The 17,730-nt window shown below is 61.7% G+C and overlaps 2 protein-coding genes across 3 annotated transcripts; both read left to right on the top strand.

Moving 5' to 3' along the window:
- The first annotated feature begins 2,049 nt into the window (after window positions 1–2,049).
- Window positions 2,050–13,666, top strand: DLGAP3 (DLG associated protein 3). Of its 2 annotated transcripts, none has more exons than XM_059868821.1 (11): window positions 2,050–2,187; window positions 4,789–5,869; window positions 6,789–6,991; window positions 7,463–7,577; window positions 7,677–7,911; window positions 8,381–8,721; window positions 8,828–8,913; window positions 10,270–10,694; window positions 10,926–11,017; window positions 11,221–11,364; window positions 11,715–13,666. In XM_059868821.1, the coding sequence occupies exons 2-11, from the start codon at window positions 4,844–4,846 to the stop codon at window positions 11,931–11,933; spliced, it is 2,886 nt and encodes a 961-aa protein (XP_059724804.1). In that variant the 5' UTR covers window positions 2,050–2,187; window positions 4,789–4,843; the 3' UTR covers window positions 11,934–13,666. The 2 variants fall into 2 exon arrangements, with proteins under 2 accessions (XP_059724804.1, XP_059724805.1); XM_059868822.1 differs by having other exon boundaries at window positions 7,511–7,577.
- Window positions 13,667–14,596: 930 nt separating this feature from the next.
- Window positions 14,597–15,661, top strand: SMIM12 (small integral membrane protein 12). Its single transcript, XM_059868776.1, has 2 exons — window positions 14,597–15,202; window positions 15,333–15,661. The coding sequence occupies exon 1, from the start codon at window positions 14,787–14,789 to the stop codon at window positions 15,063–15,065; it is 279 nt and encodes a 92-aa protein (XP_059724759.1). The 5' UTR covers window positions 14,597–14,786; the 3' UTR covers window positions 15,066–15,202; window positions 15,333–15,661.
- Window positions 15,662–17,730: the final 2,069 nt, after the last annotated feature.

Here is a 17,730-nt window from a genome sequence, read left to right on the forward strand (position 1 = left end):
CTGTCATCTTGATGGTGTTCATCTTCCTGGCATCAGGCCCAGGTGTTCCCCATCTTAAAGGGCTTTTGAAGATGTGGCTCTTCCACCAAGATCTGGTTTGGGCTTTGCAGGGATGGAATTCCAGACTCCTTTCTCCGCTGGCTTTGCCTTGGCAGCTCCAGGATGCTCCAGCTCCTTTGCACACCCAGCACAGCTCTTGCCTCCAGAGAATGAGGTCTGGGGCCAGGGTGGGTGGTCCTGGGCTGTGTGTGCAGTGCAGGGAGGGGGTTCCTGCTCCCCCGAGGTGGCAGCAGCCATAGTCAGTGGTGTTGTGGTGGGAAGTCCCAGCGCTGGCGGCCGTGCCGGGATCCCTGGCAGCTGGGCGCCTCGTGGCCGTATTTCCTCGCTCTGCTCCAGGAGTAATTGCTCAGATGGGGACGTGGGGCAACTCCCATCCCTCTCCCGGCATGGTAATGAGTGAAGAAGACTCAAAGACAAATGGCTCATTAAGAAGCAGTGCTGCATTGCAGGATTTTTCATCCCACCAACCGCTGCATCAGCAGAGGCAGCACCTCTCGCGCTCGCTCTCCCAGCCCTGGAGAAGGAGCTGTCAGGCAGCTGGGGCTGGTGCCAAAATTAATCATGTGCTTAATAACGTGCCCAGCCCGTCGAACGGCCTGTCCTCAGCCTCCCAGCTCTGGAGCAGGGCAGCTCTGCTGGACTGGAGCCCTGGGGCACCGTGGATTTGGGGTTGGTGCCTAGGAAGTGCCCATGCTCAGGGAGAAGGGATGTGTCAGGGCAGGGCTGAGCCAGGGGAGATGCCCCCAGCCTCGAGTTGCCAGAGCCCCTCAGTTATGTTGGGGTGTCAGGATCCTCCAGATTTTTTGGGGTGCTAGATCCCCCCAGCCCTATCGGGGTCCCAGCCAGCTGTGCTGGCTTCTGTGGCCTTCCCAGTGGCCTCAGTGAACACTTCCTGCTCCACTCATATTTGCAAATCCTCAGCTTGTGTTCATCTTTCATGACTTTTAACAAATCTTGCCTCATCCCTTTTTTCCAGCGGTGCCCGGTTGGATCCTGCCCCTCACAGCCCTCTGCAGGCAGTGCCTGCCTGCAGCTGCTCTGCTTTCTTTTATTAGCAGTAATTGGTTTTGATTTCCTGATTGCTGCCAGTGTATTTTCTGTGATCTTTGCATCCTGCTCATACTGTTTTCCTCTTTCCCTTCTCCTCTTTCCCTTCTCCTTTTTCCCCTTCCCCCTTTTCTCTTGCCTTTTCCTCTCTTTTTTCCCCTTTCCTTTCCTATTCCCTTTCCCTTTCTTCACCTTTCCCCTTTCTCTTCTAAATTAGGTGATCTCTTACTAAGCCCCTCTTTTTTTTCCTCCAGACTGAGTAAATTTTACTAATTCAGCCTCATAAAATAACAGAGCAATTAGTAATAAAATAAAATGTTTGCTTTCCACAATCCTTCTCACTTACAACGAGCAGGGAAAGAGTAAATAGATTAAAAGCACGGTGGAAATGACCTGGCTGTGTTCCATATTTATTTTCTTCCGACGACCGTAGATCAAATTTGTTCAGCCCCTAAGTGGGAAAACCACTTTATTTTATTTTTTTCCCCGGCTCCAGCTCGCTCACGCTGCGTGTTTGTTCTCTCCCGCTTTCATCCCAAGCCATAAAGGTCCCCAGCAGGACCCAAGCTGGCAGAACCTCGCATTAATTTGCAGAGCAGAACGGGCCGAGCTCGCACCTCTCCCGGGCTGGAGGGTGGATAAAAAAGTCCCTTTGGTGACGCTGGAAAGGCGGGGTGGCGGGAGGAGGCTTTGTGGAGCGAGCGGCCGGAGCCGGAGCAAATGAAAGTCGATGGCGAGGTGGCCGCTGGGCCGGCTCTGGCACCCGCTGGCAGGAGATTGCATAACAGGATGGGACTGGGGATGGTTTTGGGGCTAAACTGGGTGAAACACGTGGCCGTGGCCGTGCGGAGCTGTCCCCGTTGCTGTGCTGGTGTGGGGCGGCCTCTGGTGAGGATGGAAGGCTGGGCTGGTAAAACTACACAGGGAGGTGGCTCAGGCTGGTTTTGGGGGGGAACACCCTTGCTCTGGTTTCATCCCCGTCCTGTTCCTCCCCCAGAGCCTGCTGCCCCAGGGATTCCCAGCGTGGAGGAGCTGCTGCTGGTGAGACCATGAGGACAGCATCCCCCTGAGCGCCGGGCGGTGAGTGCCACCAGCAGGCATCACTGGGACCCCAGCATGGGCTGCCCATGGTTGGGCTGCTGGGGAAGGCAGGGAGCCAGGACCCCCTGAGTGCAGGGCCACCAACCCCAGCTCTTGGGGTTAGACCTGGAAGTGTTGGAAAACCCAGTCTTGCCCTGTGTGAGGGCGGTTTGCCAGACCCAGACATTGTGGTGGGGTTTTGTTGTCCTCTCACATCCCCACTGGTGTTCCTGGAGCTGGAGGAAGGATGGGAGGATCCTGGGTGCTGTGGGGTCTCAGGGAAACTCAGGCTCCTGGTGGGTCTGCCCTGAATCCCTGCAGCCCTGGGCCTCAGCACGGTGCTGCCTCCAAGGCAGAGATCTCATGGGGCAGCTGCTGGGAAGTGGAGCTGCCTCAGCCAAGTGCTCCCATGGGAAATTAAGCAGGAGGCTGAGTTTCAGGATGGCCTGGAGCACCAGGGACTACGAGCTCCTCTCCTCCCTGTGCTGACCCTCAAAATGGGGAGAGACATCAGAGGGAGGTGGTGATGGGGAACCACTGGTGGGAGTTTCTCCAGGCGCTGGAAGCAATAAAGGCGAGGAGTGAGTTATTTGTAATGGTAATTATGCTCTTCCAGTTTATCCTAGCACATAATTGTGTGGGCGGTAGGTTCCCACTGGTGGTAATTACCCTGGTGTTAAATGGCACAAAATTCAGCTGGGCTGGGTTTTTCCCCCTTGACTTAAATCTGTGCCTTGGTGGCACAAATCCCTCCATCCCAAGGGCTGCTCGGTGCATTGGCCTTTGGAGGGACACAGCTCCAGCTCTCGGCCATCTGCCCATGAGCCACGCTCTGGCCAGCCTGCCCCTGTCCCACTGCCAGCCTGCCCAGACTGGGACAGGGGAGAGGAGTAGGCTCTCTCATCATGGCACGAGGCCATTCCTGCTGGCACATGGGATGGGGACCCTGTGCTGTGCCACCCATTCTGAGCCCCACAGGTTCTCTCCCGGCCCTTTCTCCATCCCGAGGTTGCCCTCAGGGAGCCTGGCTGGTCCCCGGGCAGGGCATAGACGCCTGTGTCGCCTTGGTGAGCTGGGACACGGATCCTCCACCACGGCATGTCCCCACCCGCTGCCGGCGCTCCGCAGGTGCGGGGGAGCTGCGGCGCTGCCTCGCCCGCGGTTCCGGCTTTGTTGAATTCCTGCACCTGCCGAGCACAAAAGCCCGGCGGGCTCGTGCTGACAGGCTCCGCAGATATTTTGACTCCTTCTTGCCGCCGCGGCAGCAATATTTGGATCAGCTGAGAGCTTCCCTCCCCGAGCAGGAGATGATAGCTCAGCCTGCAGAGGCAGAGCTGGGCTGGGAGCCTGTTTGTCTGTCTGTCCTTCCATCCCGCTGCTCGATCCCAGGCCAGGGAGGCAGCTCCATCCCACGCTGCTGCTCCTGCTCCTCGCAGCAGCTGTCTCGGGAGGGGAGAGGATTCATCTGTACCAGCTGCACCTTCCGCTCAGCAATCAGGGAGCCTTGTTAGAGCAGGAGCGGGATCTGAGGATGGGGAGCAGTGCAGGATGGAGCCATCCAGCCTCGAAGAAGCTGGGAAGGAAGTGGTGGCTTAGGGCAGAGGTGTTCCCAGGCCCTCTCTGCTACTCAGGGCCAACCTGCCCAGCCCCACACCCCTTGGGGACCCCCAGTTGCTCTCTCCTCCAAGGCTGCTCGGGGGCACAACCTCCTCCCACCAGCACTGGCCCTCCCAGTGTCCCTTGTTTCCAGTCTCCATGGTCAATCCCCATGTGAAACAGGGAGCGTCCCATGGTCACCTTTCCCTGCAGCCAGTCTGGGAGATGTGCTGCCTGCAGCACCCTGCCCGATTGTGTCAACAAGAGCGTTAACGATGCCTGTTAATTAGCCGAGATACCCTGGAGAATAAGTAATTTCCTCATTTACAGTCCAACCAAAGACAGAGCCTTTGAGGGGCTGCAAGGCACACAAACCTCCATGGGTGCAGGCGGCTCAGCCTTGGCTGGCACAGGCTCAACGCCGTCCATCCTCCTGCTTTGCCCTGGGGCTGCCCCTCACATAGCACAGCCACCTCTGCTCCTGGCTCCCCATCCAGCGGGCTTGCAGGGCAAGAGAGCCTTGGATCATGGGTCTCCATGTGGGGCTGGATGGAGACATCAGAGCGTGGCCCCCCCGCGCCCCGCGGCAGCTCATTAGCGGCGCTGTGAATCGCAACGGCTGAAAAACTCAGCCAGAGCCGCTTTCTAATGGAGAAACACTTCATAATATTTGGTGTTGGAGAAGAAAACAAGGATCTGCTGATGGCAGCATGTCCTCCCTCGCCGTCTGCGGGCCCTGCTGCCTGCATTGCCACTGGCAGCACCTTCTCCTTCCCACTGCCCCCTCCGAGCACTTGAGCCGGGGTAACCCCAGGTGCCTGGCTCAGGCACTGTGCTCCTGTCACCACATGGAAAGCCAGGATTCTGGCTCTTCACAGGGCTGAATCTTGCCCTGGAAGTTTTCCAGCCTTCTCAGCTGGTTCCTGTGAGGTAGCCCCCAATGTTTTGCTGGTTGGGGAGAGTGCAGAGGAGATCTTGACACTGTTTTTGTCCCTGTCCCCACAGATGAGCCCGCAGGGGCATCCCGGCAAGATGCCGAGGCTATGGGGTGGGTGCTGAAATGATGAAGGGCTACCATGGGGAGCCTAGCCAGACACAGCCCTCCTCCGGCCACCGCTGCCGCTGCATCCCTGAGAACTGCGAGCATCCCGCCGACTACATCCCGCACGGCCCCGAGGGCCAGCCGTCCTACCTGCCCAGCCCCAGCGAGCCGTGTTCCCTGGAGCATCCCTACTGCCCGGCGCGGAGCCCCGGCGCGGGCAGCGAGTGCCCGGGCGGGCCCCTGAGCGAGCCGCCCTCCGCCAGCGCCAGCAGCACCTTCCCGAGGATGCATCACGCGCAGCAGCCCTACGACTCCTGCGACGAATGCATGGCGACCGCCCACCCTGCCAGCAAGATCAACCGCCTGCCCCCCACGCTGCTGGACCAGTTCGAGAAGCAGCTGCCGCTGCACCACGACGGCTTCCACACGCTGCAGTACCCCCGGGCCGGCGGCGCCGAGCCCCGCAGCGAGAGCCCCAGCCGCATCCGCCACCTCGTCCACTCCGTCCAGAAGCTCTTCGCCAAGTCCCACTCCCTGGAGGCGCCGGCCAAGCGGGACTACAACGGTGCCAAGATGGACGGCCGCGGGGACGGCTACCACCACCACCACCACCACCACCATCACCACCACCACCACCAGTCCCGCCACGGCAAGCGCAGCAAGAGCAAGGACCGTAAGGTGGACTCCCGGCACCGGTCCAAGATGTTGGGCTGGTGGAGCTCCGACGACAACCTGGACAGCGACAGCAGCTACATGGTGTCCGGCCGGCACGCCGCCGACCAGGGCACCCAGTACTGCGTGGACGCTCCCGAAAGTGCCTTCAGAGACTTGACCTTGAAGAGTCTAAAGGGCGGCGGGGAAGGAAAATGCCTGGCCTGTGCCGGCATGTCCATGTCTCTGGACGGCCAGACGCTCAAGAGGAGTGCCTGGCACACCATGACCGTCAGCCAGGCCCGTGAAGCCTATCCCAGCGCCGGCGGCACCGAGAAGACCTTGATGCTTCAGGAAGCAAAGGCCAAAGACCGAGCGTACCAGTACCTGCAGGTGAGGGGCTGGGCAGGGTGAGGGGATTGGGGCTGACTGTGCTGTGGGGCGAGCCAGGGCTGGGACTCTCCATCCAGCAGCCTGGGATGCTGTGGGGATGCTCCAGCTCTGCTCCGTGTCCCCAGCCCCTGTGCCCCATTCCCACAGTCCTGTGCCGGTCCCCGATGTTCCCTTGAAGCTCATCTGCTGCCTCTTGCCCTGTGCTGCATTTGGGGTCAGACCAGCTCTGTCAGCTCAGGGCCACCAGCAGTCCCTGTGCCTGCTCCCTTCTCACTGCTTTTATCCTGCCTGTGTGTCTGGCTGGGTGCCACTGCCTGCCTCATCACCGGGCTCCCTTCTAGGTCACCCCCCTTCCAATTAAAAGCTAATTAACTCTTCTCTCCCTTTCCTGGGGGAAGGAGACAGGGAGCAGCAATGCTGTGCTGGCCGGGGGTGGGGGTGGCCGGGGCCTGTCTCTGCTGGCAGTGGGGGCATTGGGGCAGGGTGCCGGCCCCATCACCCTGGCTGGGGGCCCCAGGGGACACCATCCCCCTGCCACTGCCCTATAAGGACCCCGTGGTGCTGGCGTCAGCAGCACGTGGTGGCACTGGTGCCCGATACGTCAGGCGGGTGCTGCTCTGGCATGGGTGGGATTTGGCCCAGACGCTCCTGCCAGAGGGACCGTGAGGTGGGAGCTGCTGTGCCACCCCGTGTTGTGGGAATGGGGAGCTGTGCCTGTTAGGAGGGATCTGCTCTCCTGGATTTTGGCGTTTTCCAAAAGGGTCAGAGCCCCCAGCGTCTGTCCCTGCAGCTCTGGGGTGCTTGGGGAGGACAGGGGAGCTGGGCACACATGCTGGATTTGGGCTGGCACGTGGCCTGGTTCTGTCCCACCTGTGGGACCCCGGCCACCACGTCCTCCCACGCTTGCCTCCTGCTCCAGGTGCCGCAGGACGAGTGGAGCGGGTACCCGGCGGGCAAGGACGGGGAGATCCCGTGCCGGCGGATGCGCAGCGGCAGCTACATCAAGGCCATGGGCGACGAGGACAGCGCCGACTCGGACATCAGCTCCAAAGTGCTGCCCAGGGCGGCCACGCGGCGAGACAGCTACCGCCGCTCCTCCAGCGCCGACCAGGCCAGGACCAAGTAAGGGCTGCTGCCTCCCAGCCCCATCCCAGCTCTGCAGGCAGCAGTGGGGCCATGGGCCAGGGCTCCCTGGGAGGACAAGTGGCATGTCCCTGCTCACGGCATTGTCCTCACTCACAGCACCGTCCCTGCTCACAGCACTGTCCCTGCTCACAGCCGCAGTCCCCAGCGCAGCAACACCCAGCCCTGTCCCTGCTCTGTGTCAGGGCACTGGGGGGACATGGCTGTGCTGGGCTTTTGGGGGGGACATGCTGCTGCAGCCACATGTAGACCGTGGGGAGAAGAGAGATGTTCAAAAGGGGGATGAGTGAGATGTGCTCCAGTCCCAGTAGGTGACAGGTTTGGGGACAGTGAGGAGTGGGGACAGCAGCAGCGGCCAGCGGGAGGATCTCTGCAGCTGCGTTTCCCAATGCTCTGCTGGAATGTGTTGCTTTTGGTGCCATCCCTTCTATTCCCACTGTCTCTCATTAGGTTTGCAAGTAGGCACTATTCTGATTCATATATCTGTAACTGTCCCAGCTGCTGCACGCCACCGCGAATGCTCCCGCGGGGACAGAGCTACGGGCGTTCCTTCACCACCGGCCAGGTACGTTCTGTGGCTCAGGTTCCACGGGGCAGGCTGGGGCAGGGATGTCGCTCTGAGCATCCCCTGCCCGGGCTCAGCCTCACCCACCGCTCTCCCCAGATCAACGACGAGCTCAACCACCAGTTTGAGGCCGTCTGCGAGTCGGTGTTCGGCGAGGTGGAGTCGCAGGCCGTGGAGGCGCTGGACCTGCCCGGCTGCTTCCGCATGCGGAGCCACAGCTACCTGCGGGCCATCCAGGCAGGCTGCTCCCAGGACGATGACTGTCTCTCACTCTTCTCCATGTCGGCCCCTCCTGGGCCGCCCATCACCAGCAGCATCCTGAAGCCCAGCACTTGTGAGTCCTGGGGGGTGGCGAGGGCTTGGCCGCGTGAGGGAACCCCGCATCTCCCTGCCTGCTCACCCGGGCACCTGCCAAGGGCTGCTGCTGCCCTCCTCCTGGCCCTTGACTCCTGTAGTGCCCAGGACAGGGTGGGAGCATCCTGCTTGTCACCCAGTCCCAGTCAGGGGGGTGCTCTGTGTCCCCAGCACCCATTTGCCATCCCCTCCTTCTGCCCCTTGCTGGGTGCTGCAGCAATGTGGCCAGTGTGGGTCTGAGGTGTTTTCCAATGCCAAAAATTGGTCAAACAGCCCCTCTGAACTCTGGCCCATATCTAACCCAGCTTAGGGGTAAACCCTGGGGGGCCATGATCCCCATGCTGTGGGAGGAGACGGGCAGCATTCCCCGGGGTCCCTGTTCGTGGCGGGAAATGAGCAAGTGTCTGTGTTTTCACGTGCCTTTTCATCCTGCGCCTCTCCCACAACAGCCTTCAGTTACAGAAAAGCTCCACCTCCCATCCCTCCAGGAACCAAAGCCAAACCTCTCATCTCCGTCACGGCGCAGAGCAGCACCGAGTCCACCCACGAGAGCTACCTGCCCAGCGAGGTCGCCCGCAGCCCCGCCTGGTCCAAAGATGCCGCGGCCCGCTGCAACTCGGCCGAGAGCCTGGAGAGCTCCAAGGTGACGGCCGTGGCCCTCGACCTGCCCCCGGTCCAGCCCCGCGCCGCTCCCAAGCCCTCCACGCTCATCATCAAGGCCATCCCAGGCCGGGAGGAGCTGCGGAGCTTGGCTCGCCAGCGGAAGTGGCGACCCTCCATCGGCGTGCAGGTGGGCTCCGCTCCTCCCTGCGGGCTGCCCGAGTGGTGTGGGCCGTGCTGAGCTGCCACGCTGCGTTTTGGGGCTGCCCTCCAGCTCTCTCTCTGCCCCTCGGCAGGTTGAGGCCGTCTCTGACTCGGATACGGAGAGCCGGAGCCAGAGGGAGTTCCACTCCATCGGGGTGCAGGTGGAGGAGGACAAAAGGTACCACATGGCTGGGCTGGGCTGAGACCTGCCACACTGGGGCATTGGGTTCCTGCAGGCTTCCTGCACACCACTGCTACCCCACAGCATCTTTTCCCTCTCCCCTCTGGGTGAAACCCCAGAGCTCAGCACCATTCCCATCCCAGGCTAGCTGCAGAATTTGGCCTTTTCTTTGTCCTCTCTGCTGCCCACCTTGGGCAGGATTTGGCCTTTCCTTTGTCCTCTCTGCTGCCCAGGGAAGGGGCTGCCCTATTCCTCCCCTGTGCTGGATCTCCTCTGCTGGGCTCAGCCCTTAGCTTTGAGCCCACGCCAGGTGCAGATGAACCTTTGGGCATTTCTGTAGCTAACCATGACATTTTGGCTGGGATGGGAATGCCAGGTGTGCCAGAACCTGCATGGCCTGCGGGAGGGGAGCTCTGGCATTGTGCCTGTGCAGCCTGGTGCTCCTCTCCATCCCTGGTCCAGCGCTGGTAGCCATGGAAACAGGCTGAGAGCAGAGGAGATGAGGGACTGGCAGATCGCAGCTGCTCAGGGTTGTGCCTGTGGCCCTGAATGCTCCGGGATCCACCCTGGCATCCCCAGCCCCATCCTACCTGTGGGTGTCCCTCAGCCTGCCCCTGCCACTGTCATACCTGACAGTGGTTTATTAAAAAAATATGGATATTGATCTAGTACCAATATCCGACTGTGACAGAAAAGAACTCTCTAACAGTTTAAAGTTAGAAAGTGTGTGTTTATTATGGGCTAGCTCCCAAATACACACTGCAATTTACAGGTGATTACAGAGCCCTTTTATCTACACAAGTATTGAATACCCAAAATACAAATACATATTCATAACTTTGGTACATCCCATTCCCTGCTCCGTATGGTAATTAGTTCAAACGCCATTAACCATCCATAGTTTGTTCCTTGAAATGGGTCAGTGGTCCCTTTCATGGGGAGGGGTCCCAAAATGAGGAAGCAAATGAAGTCTTCCTTGTTCTGACCTTTCTGCCTTTTCAATGCAAATATGACAAATGAACCCTTGGTAGGACCCCCACTCCCCGTCTTCAATTGGTTTCAGAGCAGAGGAGGCCCACAAATGTCTGATGTTCCTAAAAGCTATTTATCAGTTTCTATATTCTTCATTACAAACCCAGCTAACCAAACATTGTGCTGACAAGCAATCAATTATTAGTTAACTACTAACTCCTAACTTCATCAAGGCCCTCCCATTTATTTTAATTACCTCCAATAAAGCTTATCTCTAACTAAAAATCTTAGCTACTCTAAATTCCTTAAAGTTTATGTCTCAGGGGGACAGGACAATCCCTGCTGGCAACGAGGGTCCCCACGCTGTCCCTCTCTCCGCAGGCGAGCGCGCTTCAAGCGCTCCAACAGCGTGACAGCGGGAGTGCAGGCGGACCTGGAGCTCGAGGGCTTCACCGGCCTGGCCGTGGCCACCGAGGACAAAGCCCTGCAGTTCGGGCGGCCCTTCCAGCGGCACTCCTCGGAGCCCGAGTCGGGCCGGCAGTACGCCGTGTACAAGACGGTGCACACGCAGGGGCAGTGGGCGTACCGCGAGGATTACCAGCTGCAGTACGACACGGTGGAGGTGCCCCGGCGGGACGCCTGGATCGAGCGGGGCTCCCGCAGCCTCCCCGACTCCGGCCGCGCCTCCCCGTGCCACCGCGACGGGGAGTGGTTCATCAAACTGCTGCAGGCAGAGGTGGAGAAGATGGAGGGCTGGTGCCAGCAGATGGAGAGGGAGGCGGAGGACTATGACCTGCCCGAGGAGAGTGAGTCTGGTGGGGTGTCACAGCAAAAGGAGGGGCTGGGGATCCTGCAGAGCTGGGGGGGCACAGTCCTGCAGTGCTCCCACCTTGGAGCATCTTCTCTGCCAAGGCTAAAGAGGTTGGGTGAGGGCAAGAAACACTGGGAAAGCCTCTGGGGCTAGAGGGATATGAAGGAGAAGAGAGGGTTTGTTGGAGGGCTCTGAGCTGCCTGTGACTGTCTGCTCTCCCCCCCAGTCCTGGAGAAGATCCGGAGCGCGGTGGGCAGTGCCCAGCTCCTCATGTCCCAGAAGGTGCAGCAGTTCTACCGCCTCTGCCAGCAGAACATGGTGAGTGTGGGCAGGGCAGCGTGCCAGGGGCCAGCTGTGCTGGGGAGGGGGTGTCTCATACTCTCAGCCAGTGACTATGGACCACCATGAAGGAGAGCTGAACATAGAGCCCCCAGCACAGGGGGCTGGGATGGCCCCATGGCCAGCAGAGCCAACATCCCACTGATGGATGAGGATGGCACTCTGTCCCTCTGTCCCCACAGGACCCCAACGCATTCCCTGTGCCCACCTTCCAAGACCTGGCTGGCTTCTGGGACCTCCTGCAGCTCTCCATTGAGGACGTCAGCATGAAGTTTGGGGAGCTCCAGCAGCTCAAGGCCAATGGGTGGAAGATCATGGAGCCCAAGGTGAGGGCAGGGCTCTGCCACTGGTTCCTGTTACCTCTTCCTCCCTCCTCATCCCCAAGCACATTGCATGTGCTTGCACCCAAACCACTGCTGGGCTCCCACTGCTGACTGCTTTTAGCAAACCCTTAAAAAACAGAGCTGGGAAAAAGCGAGGCTGGAGAAAGGCTGTTCTCCCACTGACATATCCCAGCAAAGGGCCAGGCAGGGTCCGGGCAAGGGATGGATAAAGGCATGTGCAGCCCTGCCTTGCAGCCTGTGGGAGGGTCTGTGGAGCCTCTCTCCATGGCTTGAGCCAGCTGGGATGGCCATTCCTGGGAGGTCCCAGCCTGAAGCCCCTGTTGTCTGTGCAGGAGGAGAAGAAGGTGCCTCCCCCGATACCAAAGAAGCCGCCGCGCTCCAAGGTGCACCCGGTGAAGGAGCGCTCCCTGGACTCGGTGGACCGGCAGCGGCAGGAGGCCCGCAAGCGGCTCCTGGCAGCCAAGCGAGCCGCCTCCTTCCGCCAGAGCTCGGCCACTGAGAGCGCGGACAGCATCGAGATCTACATCCCCGAGGCGCAGACCCGGCTGTGACCGCAGCCTCCGCTTTTCTACCCGGACTGGACGGCGCGGCCGTAGCTCACTGTGATGGGGGGCCGCGGGGACACCCTGGGGCAGCTCTTGGCCCCACTCACAGCTTCTCTCTTTTCTATCTTAGCCCTTTCGTGGATCCGACGGCGGGTGAACGCAAAGCCCGGTTCTGACCCGTCCCCTTGACATCCCCCCCCCCTCCGCCCGCATGCCCCTGCCAGCCTCTCCTGGGGTCCGGGGCTCTCCCTCCCTCTGCCCTCCCTGGGGCTGTGTCCCAGCTTTCTGTCCCCTTCCCACTCCCCAGCCCTTCTGCACACCCGCCCCTGCATCCCAACCCAAAGAGAGGTGACCTTCAGCACCCGGCCCTGCCGGGCTGGAGGGGAGGGGGCTGCAGGCAGGCCCCCCCGCCTCTCTGTACTCAGTGCAATCCCCTGGTGTGTGGCGGGACGGGCCCCCAGCCCCTGCCCGGCCACAGCCCCCCAGCCCTGCCCTGCCGGCACGAGGCTTTGGGACGTGCTGGGGACAAAGGGGTCCCCTCGCTGCTCCCCCCACCCACGGCTCAGGTGCCGTGGGGACCCAGGGCTCCCTCCCCTATATACATATATAAATATAACCCAAGGAATAAACCAGAAACTACACGTGACCAGCGCTGTGTCCTGCCTGGTGGGACGGGCCAGAGCAGCAGAGGCCCCCGGTCACGGCGAGCCGCCCCGCTTCCCTCGCACGGAGCATCGCCACGCGCTTCTCCCCTTCCCGCTCAGCCCTCCGTCCCTCAGTCCGTCCCTCATCTGTCTGTCCTTCCCTCCTGCCAGCCTGGAGGCCAGGAGCACCTCTGCAATGTGGCACTAGCCAGGGACAGGCAACAGTCCCCTCGTGCCTTGCTGCAGGTGGGAGACGCTCCCCCGGTGAGCCCACCTGCAGTGACAAGGATTACACTGGGCTTGGCACCAGTGGGTGGGACCGGAGTGTGGGCATGGCCAGCAGCTGTCCCTTGAGTGTGGAGCTAGAGACCCCCTCAGGGGGACATCCCTTCCCCCTGAACTCCTGGAACTCTGTGGGACGGGACACCCCAGGACAGGGCTGTCACGTACCTGATGCCTCTCAGGGCCAAGGGACACCCTGGGATGTGGCTGTTCCCAGCTCCCCCATCACTGTGCACAGAGCCAGGAACAGGGTGGAGAGCTCCCTCCAGGGCAGAGCAGTGTGGTGGGGCAGGAGGCTGCATCTGCCTCATCCCTGTCCTTAACCCCGTTCTCCAAACCTGTCCCCTCCCTCAGTGTCCCTTTTGGTGGCAGAGGGAGGAGGACCCCACCCCTGTCCCTCACTCTGCCGCGCCAGCAGCCCCACGCAGCATCACCAGCCACCCCCCCGGGCAGGGCCAGTGGGTGCCAGGGAGCTCCCGAAATCTGGGGCCAAACCTCCTGAAATCTGGGGCCAAACCTCGCTCAGGCCCTCAGGCAGGGCGGTGGGGTCAGAGGCACCTGGGGGACGCCTCGCTGGGGTCCCTCGCTCCTGGGGGTCCGTCGGTGCTAAACACCTCCGTGACGGCAGCACCCACTCAGCCACCCAAAGCCCTTCCCCACCCCACTCCCCCTGCACCCCCAATTTAGGGATGTGCCTGGGAAGGGCCCCCGGCCCCCGCCCCGGCCAGCGCCGTGCAGTGACCGTGACACGTGGCTCCCTTTTTATTGTAACGAACCGCCGCAATTAATAAAGATGACTTTGGTTACTCCGGGCCAGCGGCCACTTCCCTGCGGGGACACGGCCGGCACCGGGCTCGCCTTTCACCTGTCTCCCATCCTTTTGTGTCCGTGGGCTGGCAAAGGCATGTGTGTGGTGTGGGAAATTGGTGACCATGGGGTGGCAGAGGGGTTTTTGCAGGTCTCCTCATGGATCTTCCCATGGAAACCTCTCATGGGTCTTTTCCAGCGGGGTCTCTGCCTCTGAGTCTCTCCCCATGGGTGACCCCCTGTGGGTGTCTCTCTGTGGATGTCTCCCCGTGCCTCCCCCTGTGACTCCCCACGTGAGTCTCCCCTGTGACACCCCCGTGGGTGTCTCTCTGTGACACTCCTCGTGACTCCTGCATGACTCCGTCTCCCCGTGGCCAAGACACCCTCTGTGATTTGTGCGTGTCTCTCCCTGAATCGTCCCTAGGTCTTTGCTGGGACTCCTCTCTGTGTGTTGTGTCCCCCTGATGGGTGACACCCCATGACTCTCCCCGGGGGTCTCGCCTTGTGGGTGTCTCTCCGTGGCTCCCTCCGTGACACTCCTTGTCCCCCGCATGATTCCCCTCCATGTTCCCCCCGTCTATTCCTCCTGTCCCCCCGATTACTCCCCCTGTGTCCCCCCCATGCCCCCCCGTGTCCCCCCTCATGTCCCCTTGTGTCCCCCATGATTCCCCCCTCTGTGTCCCCCTCGGTGTCCCCCCCATGTTCCTCCCCGTGTCCACCCCTATCCCCCCCGTGTCCTCCATGACTCCCCCCCATGATTCCCCCCCATGATTCCCCCACATGTACCCCCCGTGTCCCCCTCGTGTCCCCTCCCGTGTCCCCTCGGGGTCCCCTCGGTGTCCCCCCGTGTCCCCGGCCGCTGTCGCTCCTCCAGCGCTGCGGTTCCCGCGCTGTCCGCCAGGGGGCAGCCCGGCCCCGCCGCCCCCTCACGGCCGTGACCGGAACGGGCGGGGCCGGGACCGGGGCCGGGGCTGGGCCCGGCTGAGCGGGGCCGGGCGGGGGTCCCTGCGGACCCGGGCGGGGGTCCCTGCGCGGCCCACGCGGGTCCCCATTCCCTGCTGCCATTGCTGAAGGCCCGGTGCGAGCGGGCCCGGCCGGTGACCGCCGCGTCCCGCCCCCGGCAGGCATGTGGTCCGTGCTGTGGGCGGCCGTGCGCTCCAAGGCCCCGTACGTCACCTTCCCGGTGGCCTTCGTGGTGGGGCTGGTGGGCTCCCAGCTGGAGTGGTTCCTGCGCGGAGACCCCCCGGCCACGGCCCAGGAGGAGAAGAGCATCTCGGAGCAGCGGGAGGACCGCAAGCTGCAGGAGATCGTGGGCGAGGACCTGACCAAGGTGGTGAGCCTGAAGGACAAGCTGGAGTTCGCCCCTCGGGCCGTGCTCAACAGGAACCGGCCCGAAAAGAGTTAATAAAGGGTGATTTGGGCAAAGGCGGTGCCCTGGAGCTGGGGACTCCCCTGACACCTGCACTGCTTCCACCAGCCTCCCTCCTCAGCCTGCCGGGCCCTCCGGAGGGTCAGGTTTGCCACCCCATGGATTTGCTCAAGGTACCCAGAGCTCGGTGGCAGAGCGGGCAGGGAGCCGTGTGTGGAGATGGAGAGAGTCTGAAATTCCTCAGCTCTCGCCAGGCCTGCACCACAAAACACTTTCGGTCTGGTTCCATCTGTGTCTCCTCAGGTTTGATTTCTTCCATGGTGTGAAAGTAGAAGAATTTTGGACCTGAGTGCCATGAGATGGGGTCAGGCTGACCATCAGTGACAGGAAGAACTGCTGCCCTGCTTCCAGATCCCCTGTGGCTCTCAATGAACCCCAACACAGCCCCACACCACAATGTACTACAGCAGCCATGGAGCTCTCTGGGGACCCTCTCCCTGCATCATCCCACCCAGGAACGGTGACAGGGGGAGGTGAAAGTCTTGGTCCTGCTCCGTTGTGGTGCTCTGAGCGTGGCGATGTGTTGGGAATGGGGAGATCTCTGCCCTCTGCGCAATAAACTTCTGTCAGTTCTTGGGCCTCTGTGTCTCCTGCATCAGCACAGCCCCAGCCCTGTCTCAGAGCATGTCTCTGCTCCCCGCGTGTTCAAGAAGCAACTGCTGCAGTGGGACAAATGCCATTGCTGTCCCTGGCCGGGCACTGCCCTCCAGGCCTGGCAGCAGGGTGGTGGGCAGGAAGGAGGAGGAGGCACCAAATTCCCAGCCTGTGCTGTGGCTGTGCCTCCCTCCCAGCTCCCCTAGCTGCGTCATCTCTTTCCTCTTCATTTGACCTCTTTATCTCGAGGAGAAGGGCTGTGACAGCATAGGGTGGGGTCCCAGGGGACAGGGGTCCTACTGGGGTGCTGAACAGGGAGAGACTGGCAACAGGCATTGGCTGGTGTCCCCTCCAGGCTCAGGCATTGCTGGCACAGCGGGGACAAACAGCCAGAGCTGCCTGAGCAGGGCCGGGGCCGGGGTTATCGCTGCCTCCTGGCTTGTTTTTTCCCGTGGTGCCTGAGCAAGGCCCTGGCTCTGCCCCGGCCCGGCCTTCCCCTCCCGGGGACGATAAATCTGCCGCGCCGGTGCGAGCGCCGAGGTCAGCAGGCAGTCAGCATTCACACCGCGCTGTGCTGTGCCCCGGGGCCATTCCTGCCCCGCTGACAGCTTTACTGCCCCGCTCCCGGCTCTGTTTGCTGCCCGAGCTGCTGTCCTGGGCTGGACTGCTGCCCTCGGCTGGGCTCATGGCCCGCCACCGCCGGGAACGCTCTGACCTTTGCTGCGAGGGCAGCTGAGCCTTGGGAGAAGGTGCAGGAGGAGCCTGGGTGTGATTTAGAGCCTGTCCCAGCCCTGTGCCACTGCCACCTCCCGCACTGGGGCTCGCAGTGCCCACCATGTCCCCCCAGCAGGCTGGCACGGTCCCTTGAAGTAGCCCCTTCCCCTTTGTCTCCTGCTTTCCCAGCCAGGCTGTGGGGTGACGGCTGTTCCCTATTGTGTGCTGCGGTGGGAATGGTCCTGTTCCTTCTCCCAGCTGGGACCAGCTCGGAAACTGTCTCTGAAATGCCTTTGTTCACCCCGCGCCGCAGCGGCTCCCCCGGCTGTTTACAGCCCATTGATCCCCTCGTTCCCAGGGCCGGCCGGGCACAATCGGCCTTTGGGGGGGCCTCGCTGCCCCATTTCCTGCTCCATGCAGTGTCGGTCGGGGAGGCTGCTCCAGCACAGTGCTGGAGGAATGCCCTGGGGAAGGACTGAGCCCTGATGGTGACAGCTTGGGCATTGATGGCACCTGGCCGGCAGCCCCTGCCCTGCTCCCATCCCCTGCCTGTGGCACTTCCAGCTGTTTTCCGTGTGTCTGGGACTCCCGCTGCAGGTCTGTGGATTCCAGCAGGCGCTGGGACAGGGGTGAAGCCGCTTCCCAGACTCGTTGCCTTTTCTCCTAAGCCTTCAGTGCTGTAAACCCACCCTTCCTCCCATTGAATCTCAACAATGTGCCGCTTGGGAAGTGCCGGCGGGACAAGAATAGGAGCGGGCAGCTCTTAGGGCTAGGGCGAGTAGTCGTGGTGGCTCACGAAAAGCCAGAGGAAGCTTTGCTGAATAAGCCATTATGGTAAAACCCTGCCCTCCCGAGCCTGCACTCAGCCACTCACGTGCAAATGCTCGGTCTGGTGCAGGGGGTTTGTGATCCAGCTGTTCCCAGCACGGCACAGCTGGGCGCTGCTGTGGAAGCCCTGCCTGCAGTGAGCCTGTCCCTGTGCAAGGAGTCCCATGCCTGGCCAGGAGGCCAGTGTGTGGTATGAGAACATCCTCCAGGCTTGTCCAGCTTCAGGGATGTCCACACATCTGTGACTGCATGGTGCCACAGATCAGGGGGTGAACCCAGCAGCCACAAGTACTCCTGGTCTCAGCCAGCCTGTGGTGGCTGTGCCCCAGGCTCACAGGGGGTCAGGCTGACTGCAGTGCTCTTGGCATGGCCCGAGGGCAGCTGCAGCTTCCCGATGGACCCTCTGTCCTGCCCAGGTCCTGCATTGCTCCTGGAATCCATCATGAACAGCTCATGAGAGGAGGAGAGGTAGTTTCCTCAGGCAGGATGCTGGCAGCGAGCTGTG

This window comes from Haemorhous mexicanus, chromosome 27 (assembly GCF_027477595.1).
Source record: "Haemorhous mexicanus isolate bHaeMex1 chromosome 27, bHaeMex1.pri, whole genome shotgun sequence".
In the NCBI taxonomy this organism is placed as follows: domain Eukaryota; kingdom Metazoa; phylum Chordata; class Aves; order Passeriformes; family Fringillidae; genus Haemorhous; species Haemorhous mexicanus.